The sequence below is a fragment of the Dryobates pubescens genome, chromosome 22 (assembly GCF_014839835.1).
Source record: "Dryobates pubescens isolate bDryPub1 chromosome 22, bDryPub1.pri, whole genome shotgun sequence".
Lineage (NCBI taxonomy): Eukaryota > Metazoa > Chordata > Aves > Piciformes > Picidae > Dryobates > Dryobates pubescens.
This window is the reverse complement of record NC_071633.1, coordinates 6,114,721-6,128,481: the sequence shown is the minus strand read 5'-3', so window position 1 is coordinate 6,128,481 and position 13,761 is coordinate 6,114,721. Positions and strand designations below refer to the sequence as shown.

At 42.2% G+C, this 13,761-nt stretch overlaps 1 protein-coding gene across 1 annotated transcript in view; it reads left to right on the top strand.

Annotated features, from left to right (window-relative positions):
• The window catches only part of LGR4 (leucine rich repeat containing G protein-coupled receptor 4), an 81,972-nt gene that overhangs the window by 41,507 nt on the left and 26,704 nt on the right, over positions 1-13,761 (top strand). Inside the window, exons 3-4 of the mRNA XM_054171654.1 lie at positions 10,090-10,161; positions 11,775-11,846. Of these exons, the coding sequence (XP_054027629.1) occupies positions 10,090-10,161; positions 11,775-11,846 (144 nt within the window). The remainder of the gene's footprint in view (positions 1-10,089; positions 10,162-11,774; positions 11,847-13,761) is intronic.

The following is a 13,761-nucleotide window of genomic DNA, read 5'->3' as shown; positions in this document are numbered from 1 at the left end:
AAGGAAAGCAAATCAAAATGTTTTTTTCTTCTTTGCCAGTTTTTCAGTCTGGCTTCAGAAACTTGAACCACATGAATAAAGCAAAAGTCTCCTTGACTTAATGACCTTCTAACCTTGTTTTGGTTTCCACTCTTAATCCTTTAAAATGTTGTCATCTTACTGGCCCTGCACCAATGGGTAAGGTTTAGGTGCCAAGGTTTTGGCTGGCTAGTAGGCCACGGGAAAGGTGTTAGGGAGGCAGAGGACAGCAAGCTGTGGTGTCTGTAGGTTGCCTGTGGTGGTCCAAAGAAGACCATCAGTTACTGCCCACCTAGTCAGCTTTGGGACAGGGCTCTGACTTCCTGCAGCAATGATTAAGGGGAGATGTTGTCTGCTCTCTGATTGTTGAGGTTCAGAAGAACATATCACACACAGTAATACTGCAAGGAAAATAATCCTTTCTGAAAGCACCAAGAGAGAGCAGTGCTGGATTACCTTCCAGATGTGTGCTGTTGCCAAGATCTGTTGTTAGGGTCTGTTGTGTTTCTGGTTTTTGTTCATGAAACAGTCTCTCTTCTGTGACACTGCCTTCATATATATATATATATATGGGTTTTTATTAGTCAAGGGCAAAACTTTATTAAGGTTTTTATTTAATGGCTGGTGAAAATGGTTAGGGGAATGAAGTGATAAAAATATATTTAGATCAACAAAACTTTTCTTTTTTTCTGAAAGACAGTGGTGATCTGCTTTTTGAGAGATATATAAATAGCAAGAGACAAGCCAAGAAATGATACAGCTGAGAATTTGACTGTTTAATTATATCCATGCTGATTACAGTGCTAGGAGATACTGCTTAAATATCACAAATCCTTCTCTTCCCCCTCAGCCAGAGTCTCTGAACATGGCTTTTAATTGACAAAGGATATTTGAAGAACATAAGGAATAATTAAAATGCATACTGCCAGTGAAAATGAGGTGGCTTTGCCATAAGGTTGTAATCAGGAAGTATCTGCAGGGGAAGTGTCTAAGAGTTATTTTTCCTTTTGACTGCAGCTGAAGATGACCACCTGGCTGAAATGTCACAGCTGCTTGCTTTTGTAATATCTATTTCACTGTGTAATTTAGATGGTCCCCTTCCTTCTGATTTCTGCATCAGCACCAATTGTATTATCCTTGGGGAAGGAGGGGGAGTGTCTCTCTTTTTTCATTACTTTGATTTTATGAATACGGCATGTCTTGGAGTTCGGCCAGGGCCACCAAGGGTGAGCTGTTAGTTTGGGATGCAGTGTCTTTCCTCACCTGGCTATGGTCCATTTGGTGGAAGGAAGTTTTTTGTCCTTCAGTGCTAGGTTTTTTAAAGTAGTGTTTTCGAGGTGGTGTGTGACCACATGGTGCAATTCCTGTCCCTTTCATAAACGTGAGTAGTCCTAGCATTTGTGGTTGGAAGCTGGATCCAAAGGACTTCTCTTGAGTAGAAAAGGTAAGGGTGAATCTGCATGAGAAAAGCTGTCCTGATACCTTAAGTTACCTGACATGTGATAACTGAGGCTGTAAACATCCTTTTATGAAACCAGTTGGTATGATTTGGAATGCTAACACACCCCATCTGTCCATACAACCCCAACAGCAGAAGAAGAGGACACAGTCTCAAGCTGTGCCAGGGGAGGTTTAGGCTGGATGTTAGGAAGAAGTTCTTCATAGAGAGAGTGATTGGCCATTGGAATGGGCTGCCCAGGGAGGTGGTGGAGTCACCATCACTGGAGGTGTTTAGGAAGAGACTGGATGGGGCACTTGGTGCCATGGTTTAGTTGATTAGATGGTGTTGGGTGATAGATTGGACTCGATCTCAAAGGTCTCTTCCAACCTGGTCTGGTCTATTCTATTCTATTCTAGTCTATTCTAAAGCAAAGAGCTCTTTTCAGCTGCTTTCTTATAAAGACAGACATTGTAGACCTTTTCTGTTGGTATTTCAGAAGCAGCCAGCTGACACTGGGTAGGAAGCCTGTGAGTGCTCTTCATCTGCCAGCTCCCATTATTTGAACAGCTGGAGGAGGTAATTTCCTCAGTTGCTCCAGCTTGAATTCCAAGAGGTAAAGTTCTAATGAAGAAAATGCAAGGTGTAGATTTCACATGTGGTAGCAAGTTGAGAGCCTAAGCTCTGACTTGACCAGCTAGCATACATTAGAAATGTTTGCTGCCTTATGTGTGCTGGAGCTTTAGAAAGTGTGTTGGCATGTTGTAACATGCACCTTCAAATTCTAGTCAAGACAAACCTTTAGGCAAAGACTCCCAAGTAGAACTAACCACAGTCAGCTAAGATACTTTTAAACATCATCTTGGTCTGCACTAGATGCTAAGCAGTGTTTAAAAACACGCTGGCCAACCTGTGTTTAATTAATGTTTTCTTATCTGTGTGAGTGCTTAAATCAGTTTGATTCTGGCTGAGTTCCAGTCCTGCTGGTACAAGAATAACATTTCTGTAGCTTAGAAGGTTCTTGCTACGCTTAACAGTTGCATACTTTCCCTAGTTTTGGGGACAGATGCTAGTAGGTTGGGTAAATTCCACTGGATTTAGAAACTCAGGAAGTTGCTTTCCAGTTTCTGTTTCCACATCTTAATTTCAAAAGTTGGCATGGTTGTGTCTAAGGATCCCAAGACTGGTTGTTGTGCTGCAAGTACTTTTAGAGGGAAATAAAACTTTTGCCTTATCTATTGTCTTGGAGTTTCGGTGCTCAGCATTTCTGTGCCGTGCGCATGCACACCGAAGCTGGCTCGGCTCGATGGCCTGGAGGCTGAACTTTGCGGTGTTACGCTTCAAGACCCGTCTTACAAGCCTGAATTTGTTATGCTACCTGAGCTGCTGGGCTGGGGCTGTCTGAACTGTAAACCAGATAAGAAACTTCTGGAGGCTGAGGGGTAACCTGAGAAGTTCTCAGGCTGCATCTCTCCAGGTAGAGTTCCCCAAACTGTACTTGCACAGTGCAGTCCACCAGCTCCTTCAGGTTTTAGGAACTGGAATGTTGGTGTGGAAGCGAGCAGGTAGCCAGTTCCAGGCTTGAGTCTCAAGAAGAGTCACGTGTAGCTCTGCAAAAACCCTGGATAGTCAGAAAAGCAGAGGACCAAATACTGTATGTTGGAGGTAAAGGCATTATCTCCATACTCTGAGTGTGAGCTGAGTGCTCTGTCATTGTAGTGTCATCACATGACATTGTATGTTTCCATAAGAAGACATGGTGGGGAATTAATCATAAAATCATAGTGTGCCTTAGAGATCATCTACTCCAACCTGCTATGGGCAGGGACACCTCACAACCAGACTCAAGCCTTTATCCAACCTGGCCTTGAACAAGGAGGCATCCACAACCTCCTTGGGCAACCTATTCCAGAGTCCCACCATCCTCATACTGAAGAGCTTCTTAAGATCCAGTCTAGACCTACTGTCCCTCAGCTTCAAACCATTACCCTTTGTCCTATTGCTATGAAAAGTCCCTCTTTAGTCTTCCTGTAGGATCCCTTTAGGTATTAGAATTAAGTAATTCTTTTACCTCCTTTTGTCCCCTCCTCTTGGGTGGTTGTATCTTTTGGTATCTTTTTTTTTGGTGGGTATTAAGGTACTCTCGTCTAATTAACATCAGCAAGTCTTATCCTGGCACAGAAGTAGTAAACAGTACTCATACAAACTTATTTTCCTGCCCTCCCTTTATAAAAGTAAAATTCTAGGTGATTCAGAGAAAATATTTGCCTCCCCCCCCAAGTGGAGAAAGTTAACAGCTGACCTAAATTTGAAACAAAGAATTGCACTGAAAATTACTCCCATTTCTTTGAGGTCATTCTCTGTGGAGTTCTCTAAAAAAACCTGTGTCTTGATTTATCCATCATGTATCTGAGATGATTAGAAAACTGGTAGTTAATTGCCAAATATACACAGATTCAATCCATTTTCACATTGTTTAGGTCATGTGTATTTACTTCCATGCACATGTGTTGTAACTTACGGGCTCTACTTCAAGGAGGCCTTGCCCAGTACAGATAGTGTTTGCAAACTGAATGATGGAGCATGTTTTGCATGGGTGGGAATGCTTACTTTCTTTAAAATCCTTCATCATTTATTTTCCCTGTTAACAAGAAAATAATACAATTATAAATATTCTTTGTGTGTCCATAGAAACCAATAGCACAGAGTCATATTTGGTCTTGTGGTGTGTGTTGGTGATTCTTGCTGGCAATCTAACAGTAGAACTTAAGGATAGGCTTTGGACTTCTTTTCATCATTCAGTTTAGACTTCTTTTGAAAAGAAGCTATTGCCTTGAAGTTCAGTATAAGCTTGAGAAAGCTGCAGTGTCTGGAAGGGCAAGGTTGAGGTTGAGAAGTGTCTGCTGGGCTGGATGGAGTGGAGGCATTCAGAGCTGGTTGTAGTTCTGGGCTTGCTTTCTCAGTCCTGTGTGTCTTGGCTTACACAGGGTTTTAGAAATAGCAGTTGAGGTAGTATAGTACTGAAGCTGTTGCAAGAAGAGAAGGGGGCAAACACATTTTCCATTAGCAGCAGCAAAAGAAAGAGTCCATTTAGTTATGCTGAAGTGGGGTGGAAGAACTGGGAGTGATCTATAGGTTATTGATTGGCTTCACAGCTGTGCAGCAGGCTACAGCTGGCATAGTCCCAGAGGGGCTGTTTGCTGGTCAGAGATAAGCAAGGCAAAGTTCAGTCCTATGGCTTCCATTTCACCAGCTCTCCACTTCTGCAGCTACCCTGCATGGGCTGGAGCTCTCTGCACAGGCCTGGGCCCTTGCCAGGCAGGGCATTTCTGCTCTGTGGAAGCAGCATGTCCCTGCTTGGTTCCTCCAAATGGCTCTTTCCCTTATGTAAGGCTTCAAACCTTGGTGAATAAATGGTAGCACACAAGTATTTCTGTTAAGAAAATAGAATTTTCTTCCAAAGTGTGACTGCCTTTCTGGAGAAGAAGTTCTACATGAAGCTTTTTTCTGAAGTATGAGAAAATGTAACCCATAATAGCCAGCAAATGCCCATAAGACTTTTCAGAGGTTACTTCTGTTGGAGGAGAATGTGAAGCAAAATTCAAGTTTTTATGGGAAGCACAAAGAACCCTGAAAAATCTGAACTTAGGGAGAGGCATGTAGGGATGGCAGAATAGTTTGATGTAAGACAGCAAAAAACTGAAGACATTGCAAAAACGCAAGTGGGGAAGCAATGGAATGTTTTCAAATGGCACAAAAGTAGGTAAAAGTTGGGGAGCTAAAAGGAGGTTGTAGCCAGGTGGGAGTTGGTCTCTTCTCCCAAGCAACCAGCAGCAGAACAAGAGGGCACAGTCTCAAACTGCACCAGAGGAGGTTTAGGCTGGATGTTAGGAAGAAGTTCTCCGCAGAAAGAGAGATTGGCTTTTGGTATGGGCTGACCAGGGAGGTGGTGGAGTCACTGTCCCTGGAGGCGTTCAAAAAGGGATTTGACGTGGCACTTGAAGCCATGGTTTAGTAGTCGTGAGGTGTTAGGTGACAGGTTGGACTTGATGATCTTTGAGGTCTTTTCCAACTTACTGATTCTATGATTCTTTTTGAATTTTTAGTGAGGGATTAAGTTTAGAGTTGATAGATGGAAGAAGTAGCCAATGGACTGTTACCAGAGACAAGATGGGCAGGAAAGGTTAGGAAGATCCCAGAATGCAACCAAGAGGAAAGCAAAAAAACCCACAGTAAAACCACTTGGAATGTGTGCACAAAATCTTGAGAAGAATAGACCTAATTCTTCACTCAAGTAACCTGAGGTTCACCACCATCTGGGATTCAAGGCAAGCAGAGAGGTTTCCAAGAAGTTTGTATTGCATCCTGTCAAAACGAGAGTGATGGTTTTAATTGTTACAGACAAAAATGTATCCTTGGGACATCCTCCCTGATTTTGGAGTGACAGCAGTGATTAACTTGGCCTGGTTAACATGCAGGTTGCCAGAGTCATAATTGCAGAAGTTTAATTTCCCAGAAGAGAGTAAACAGTTTTTGCTGTTTTCAGAAGAGTTTAAGTGCAGGAAGCTATGCTTGCTGTGTACTTCAGGAATGAGAAACTATGGAAGATTATTCCCCAGCCAGATTGTATCCCAATTTCTGTAATAATAGCAAGGTATCTTCTACATCTGGAGATCATTTCCTGCGTCACTTAAAATAATGATTAGGGAGTTTTGCACACCTACATATAACAGGATAGGAGAACTATTTTGTCCTCCATATGCCCTACTCTATTACTCTAGTATGCTGAAAATTATTTTGTCTATGAATTTGTCCATTCTTGCAGAAATTTTGTCCTATTGTAACAGTCAATTTTCATCTTAATTTTTTTTTTTAGTGAAAATAGAGAACTACAATGTTCAGTACTAAGCAGTTACAAGGATATTGCCAGTCTAGAAGAATGATTCCCAATGTGGTCACGCATTACAATTGCCATTCTGCTGTGGAAGCCTCCAACCTGCTTGGGTTGATTGAGGGTACCTGCAGTCCTGGGCAGAGTTTCCAAACAAAGTGGACTGGTGACTCAGTCAGCAGGAACACTCTTGGTCGGTGTGATACATGTTTACACCCTGCTTCAGATGATACCTCCTACTGTGTCTGTGTACCCTGAGAAGAAAAAGAGAGCAAATTAAGTTTTGTGTGACCTGGAGCATAGCAGGGAGCTTTACAACGGCCTATTAAATTAAGTCCTGACTGTGCTAGTGGATGAATCTGTTTTACAGTCCTCTGCCTTTTGGAGAAAGAGTTCTAACTAATGGTGATGCACCTTGACTCAGTAACTACAGAGAGAATTTCAAACTAGGTCTCTGAGGCTGTTTTCACTCACAATGAAGGGAAAGATGAGTGTTGAGCTATAGGGGTTGCCTTCAGGTAGCTTTGTAGCAGTGTGGAGTTGTCCCACCATGGGATGATTCTAACCAGGTTGGTGAGTCTTTTGTTGCAAGATGAAGCTTCCTTTCAGTTGTGCTGGAGTTTGGGGCTTAGTAACGCTGTAATTTTTTTCTTAGCTCATTTACCATTCATGGAGAAAGACAGAAGAAGAGTGCTTTGTAAACTGCTGATTATTTTAAATCTTCTATTTGAATGTGGCTGGTTTTGAGACATGCTGAAAGGAGATAATGTGGGAAATGTAAGTGGCGGGGGGCAGGGGTTGGACTCAATGGTCTCCAGAGGTCCCTTCCAACCCCTTACTTCCTGTGATCCTGTGTTTCAGTGACATGTTAATTTATACATTGTACATGTACTGTATTACCTGCTCTTTATTTTTCTTTCCTCTCTTTAAAATGAACCTTGTTATGTAAAGAGAAATCCTCCCACCCTCCTAACTGCTGCATGCCACAGCAGGGGGAAGCGTGTCGAGAGTGATGTGTGATAGGTTGGGCTTTGCCTGCTGGAGAGCTGCAGTTGAAGCCTCCTAAGGAGCAGCCCCGCTCCCCAAGGCTGGGACAGGAATGATAAATGTATGTTTGGCAATCTGATTAGTAAAGCCTTTGCACACTTGGCTAGTTGTATCCTGTTTCCTGGAAGGTTGCCAGATGGAGGAGAATCGGAAATGTAATGAATTGCAAGGGGTTTGTTGTTTGGTTTTGTGTTTTTTTTTTCTTCTGTTGGTTGGTTGCAAAAAGGCTGAATAAACAGGAGTTGCCTTGAGGTAGGAGAAGTCTTGCTATTTGAAGTCACGCAAGCTGTGCTCTGGCTCGGCTGTATTTTGTTTCCAGCGCTCTGTAGGCTGCGTTAGTGACACTCAGTGAGGCTGGGGGAGGCAATTCAACTGGATTTAGCTGAGCTTTTTAAAAACCAAAACATAACCCCCAGCCTCTTCACAGGGAGGGAGAAGTTGCAGCGGATGCCGGAGGAGCCACTCACCAGCTCCATTAATGGGGGACCTTGGCAGCGCCGCAGCCAGAGCTGCCTGACGCACATGTAGCAAGCCAGCAGCAGCAGCGTTTGAAAGCCAAAATCATTTGGTGCTGTAGCCTAAGTTAAATTTTGCTTGATTTAAGGATTTCTATTCTGCTGTTTTAAACACTTTTAAAAAAGAATGTGTTTAGCAGGTCACTTGCTCTCTGGTATAGAGACCCAGCATGTTTCATTGGTATTTCTGTCTGTTTACAGAGAGCTTCTTAGGAAATTGATTAACACAAGTCAAGAAATACTGCAAACCTCCCTCCACCTTGACTTTCACCCCCCCCCACTTAACAGAATTGATTTGGGCAGCTACTGACAAGAAAATTAACTTTAGGGGAACGTTTAGTTCCCATCTGGAATTTTTCATTCATGTTAAAAATTCAAAGTATTTGAAAACTCATATCACAGCTCTGAAATCCTGAGGTTGTTTGCAGGCAGAGGGTTTCAAGACTAAGTATACTTTGATTCTTTTTATTTTCCTGCTAGTTTCAGAGCTGTTTGGTTAGTCACAGGCCACACAGACAAAACTTCCCTCAGCAATCAGGAGATGTTCGGGGTGGTTTTAAGCTAGAAGCAGCTGAGATTTAAGCATGGTAATAATGGTGTCAGAGCTGTAGCTATGGTGATTAGGATGTGAGTGAGAATACAAGGACTTAATACCCAGATTTACCTTAAACAACGTAAGTTTCTAAAATCAGGTAGTATCTGCTGCTGCTGTTACCTTCCTGTTCATGAGAAGCCATCCTCTTCTCCCTTACTTATAAATAAACCCATCTACCTTTGACAGATGGGTTTGATGACCCTAACTTGTATCCTCTCTATCACACAGAATTCTATTGAGTTGTTGGTTGTCTTGCAAATAGATTTATGTAAGCATCAAGTGCTTTGGGTAATGTCTTCTATGTAGTTAGAAATAGAGACTAAGATAAAAGCCTAATAATGTTGCTGTGTTCTGGCAAGCTGATGCTTTAGATGATGGCCTCGTTATTCCCTTCATTTCCCTCTTTGGTTTCCTCTTGGTGTGGCTGGCTTGCTTCACAGTGCCCTGTATCAGCAGAGGTGGGGGTTTGATATTCTGCAACCTTTGTTAAAGCCCATTGCCTATTTTAATGATTCAAACTTACTGTATTGTACATGGGACTTCCACCAGATGAGTTCACTGCACAGCCTTCCCCAACATTGCTTTTGCTCAGCTTGGATGTGAAACCAAATCGGAAAGCAAATTCTTGGGCTGAAATGCTGGCATCTTTTGGCAGTTCTGGGTTACCAGGTGTTCTGTGTTACTGTCTTTTACCCTTCACAAAATATCTCCTATCACAACTATTACCAGAGCAACAAAGGTGGGACCACACAGGGGCTGCTGGTCAGGATAGAGGGGAGGCTGAAGAAAAAGACTGGGGGAAGGGGGAACGGGAAATGAGATATTTGGAAGCAGCTGTTTTGGACCAGTTTCTGCTTTTGTGCTTTGTGTGCTGCAGCATCTCCTGTGTTTATTACTTCTAATATCATGGTGGTTTTCACCATTGCTTGGTGTTAGTGTCTAGCAGTCCATGTTTGAAACTGCTCACATCTTGAGATTGAGGGAGTGCGAATGAGGATCCTATTTCCTTTTTCCCCTCTACCAAAACAGTTTTCTTTCCTGAAAAGTTTGTCCATGTAGCTGAGCAAAAAAGTGAAATATTACTGAGATTGTCTCAGTAATGTCAGCAGGCACCCTGTCAACTGTCAGCACTGTGAACGTCCCCTCTCCTTCTGAGTATTGTCTTCAGATTCAGGATTCTCATAGAAACTTTTCCCTGCCTCTGTTGGCATCTAGTTATTCTTACTTGACTGGATAGTTTCTTTAGAAACTGCTGTGTAGATTAAAACCACATTGGCACCAGAGCATGTGTTTCAGCAGAGCAATGCTGCAAGCTGGAGGATCATGTTAATAGTTGGTAAATTCACTTTCCACGCCTAGTACCGAAAGCAGATTCTTCATCAGTCTGTGGTGTGGGGTTTTTTTTCTAGCTTGTTTGCAAAAGTCTATCCATGAGGCTGCATTCTCACTGTTAAAAATGTGCAATGACTTAAATAAGTGTTGCAAACTTGGAAGATTATGAATATGGCAGTGATTTTCCTTGTTAGGTGGCTGTAGAAATGTACTGTATTTTGTGACTGAAATTATTATTGCAATTTTTTTCCAGGCGGCTGGCTGGCAATGACCTTTCTTTTATCCATCCAAAGGCCTTGTCTGGGTTGAAAGAACTCAAAGTTCTGTAAGTAATCTGGTTTTAGAACTTCATAGCTGTCTTAGTTCACAGTCACCCTGTTCACTAGTAAGCTAGAGGAAATGTCCCAGTCCCTCCTTCCCTCCTCCCCCAAATCATAGGTCTTTTAAAACGTTTTTGTTTGTTGTTTTGTTTGTTTGTTTTCACAAAGTTAAGTGATGATGATAATCAGTGGAGACCTTCACTAAACTCTTAATTACTGCATTTAGTTAGAACACCTCTGAAGTGTACCTTGTAGCAAAGGAATCCTTAAAAGGACATGTAAAGCTTTTTGTTGTCTCCACTCCCTTAGTTTATTCTGCGAGCTGCCCTGACATTACCAGGTAGCACTAAAGCTTGCAAAGATTTTAAATGGTCCTTTTCCAGTGTTAGAAATAATTTGAAGTTTGCTGCTTCTCTAGGCAAAAGTGACTTACTGTTAGGAAAAAAAGTTTTCATTAAAAAACTCCAAACACATCAGAGTTGTATGCCCTGGTTCCCATGTCCTGTTTTACTTCCTGAGATAAGAAGATTCTTTTCAACTGTTTTTGTGTTTTGTTTTCCCATAGGTAAGGATAAAAAGAGTTTTCTGTGGTTGGGGTTTCAAACACCTGTACCCAGAAACTGTAGCATTTATGCTGATGTAAATGTCTCCAATTGCTTGTAGAGTAACAGATAGTCAATTAAACAGATTTATTTATTTTTTTTAAATAGTGGAAGAGGACTCTGAAATTGTAAAAACAAACCCAAGTGTAGACAGCATAAGTGAGGTACAGATAAGAAAAGACTGCCCACCTGCAGTACTATTTCATATCCTGTTGTTGTAAAGTTAACGAAGAGCATCAAGTCTCTTGAAGGTACCTCCACTGGGATACTCAGCCTTGGAGGTGCCTGAAATTCTAGCAGTTTTTGCAAAAATTCAGGACTTGGATGTTAATTGGCAGTTAACTTACTCATCCACTTGCATTTTACCTCAGCATGCACCAAAATCTAGTAAGACTTCCTGATGTGTGAGGCCTCAGTTATGTATGATCGCATCGTGCAACAGTACGTTGTCCCATGAGAGAAGTTCTGCGGGGAGTGTGTGTGTGTGTGTGTGTGTGTGTGTGTGTGTGTGTGTGAAAAACCAAACCCAACTTAAATCAGCTGGGCTCTGATTTCATTCTGTGTCTTTTTAATGTTGTGCCCCAAGGTGGTTTGTTGTGAGCACGCTTTGTCAATGAATTGTTACTGCCTGGTGTGCTGATGCGGCTTTAAGAAAACTCCGAGCTTTGTGTATTTTGTAGCACGTATGGGATGATTTCACAAGAAATAGAATGAAATGTCACTCAGTGTAGCAAATTTGTGCTGGTGTTAAGTTATTCAAAGTCTTCAGGGAGTTCCTGGGGGAATTTCAGCATATTAAGTCTCTGCAAATTGATGCAGTTAATTAATGAGTTGTAAATAAACCCAGAATAGACCGTTTTCTCGTTTCATCGTTGCCTTTGGGTGTCTGGTCTTGAACATTCCTTGTGTTCTTATGTGCACTAGAAATTTGTGAAGTCATAATAGGACCTGTCACTTCTACTGTTGATAAAGATTATTGTCAAATTCTGCTTTACTGACATGGTGGATTTTTACAGAACCCTTCAGAACAATCAGCTGAAGACTGTACCTAATGAGGCCATCAGAGGATTAAGTGGTTTACAGTCCTTGTAAGTTTTCTTACTTTTATTCTTGTGGTGTTCTTCAGGGTTTCACTTTCACTCCCAAAAAAGGACCAAAAAGTGCCATATCCCGAATAATAGTAAAGGCAAACTTAAAAACTCTACAAATCTAAGCTCTGGCCTTGGCATGTGGGCAGCAGGCCCTGGTGTTTGCCTCATTCTACAGAGGTTTGAAATCTAATTGTCTGTGTACATTAGTACCTGGACTTTCTGATACTGCTTTTACAACTGGAGCAAAGTTTCCCAAGGTAAAGTTCATAAGGAATTGTGTCATCTTTGGTGGGGTGACCCAAATCCAAACTCTTTCAAAACCCAAACACAGGTAAGAAGATTGCTATATAAATGCCATGGTGGTGAAGTTAAACATTTATCATCCTTCTTGCATGTCCTAAGGTGTTTAAGCAATTTTAAGATGTTGTGCAAAAAATGAATCATGCCCAAGTCTTTTGTATCTGGAGGAGGAAAAGGGGTTTCTGGGAAGAAGTGTTGCCTGAGACAGGTATAGTATTGGTTTTACTGGAAGGTGTTGAAATCACACAGACAGTTAGGAGCACCTCAGACATTATTGCTAGTTGCTTATAAGATGTTTCATATGTGCTTATACTATCTCATGGCTTATTATGTTTTATAAAGCATCTTAATCAGACCTTAATAGCTAGTTACAACTCTCTAGGTGGTAGATGCTTATCACTGATGAGAGGGGGGAGAGGGGAAGGGCTTAAAAAATTTTCCTCTTTTCTGCTTATCTTCAGAGAGAGAGGGCAGATTATCTATTCCCTTCGTGCCAAAATTAAGGTTTCTGGCCTGAGATCCAGTTTCTATCAGTGTTGCATCAGATGATGGAATAGTTTTGCCAAAAAAAACCCCAACACCAAAACCCAACCACCACCAAAAAAAACCCAACCCACTCACAAAAAAAGTAGTTTGGCAAAATAGCTCTGCAAACTGTTGTGCAACTTTTGCAGAGGTGCTTTCTGCATTCCCTACACCTGGATCTTGGCCACTGCCTTCTCTCAGTTGCTCAGATATTCCCGCCTTTTCCACCTGAAAAGAGCTCAGTAAGCAGCACAGGGCAGAACAAGACTGGCTGCAGATTATCCCACTGGGAAGCGGGAACCTGGACAGTACAGGGATGGGCCACCTCCCAGGGCAGCCCATAGACCTGCCTCTGCTGAGCTTGCTTACCTGTGAACATCTCCTCTGTGTCATGGCAAACGTGGGGGCACACAGCTCAGAGCAGCAGGTTCAAGCTGCACCAGGGGAAGTTTAGGCTGGAGATGAGGAGAAAGTTCTTCACAGAGAGAGTCGTTAGCCATTGGAATGTGCTGCCCAGGGAGGTGGTGGAATCACTGTCCCTGGAGGTGTTCAAGAGGGGACTGGACGTGGCACTTGGTGCCATGGTTTAGTCATGGGGTCTGTGGCGACAGTTTGGACTTGATGATCTTTGAGGTCTCTTCCAACCTTGGTGATTCTGTGGTTCTGATGCCATGTGTTGGCATGGACTCTTCCAGGTTTGTGGATCCAAGAGCAGGACTTCCATATGCAACCATCATGTGAATGTGACCCCCACGTTTCCCTCTTGGTTTAGCTCCGTAGAAGAGAGAACACCTTGTTCTGAGGGCCACAGTCTGCGTTGTGCAAAGACTGTGGAGAGTAAATCCTTCCAATTAAACCATGTAATTTGAAGGATTTTCATTCACATCATGTGAATAACTGTTAAGTAATTATTTAAAAAACCAAAGCACAACTGTTTCCTGGCTTCCAGCAGTTCTGTGATGCCAAAAAAAAAAAGAGAGAGAGAAACTATTTTAATAAATACTTTTGTTGAAATGGCCTCTTCCCCTCCCCCCCCTTCTACTTGTTTACAGTAATATTTCTTCTCCAATTGAAGTTTTAAATATTA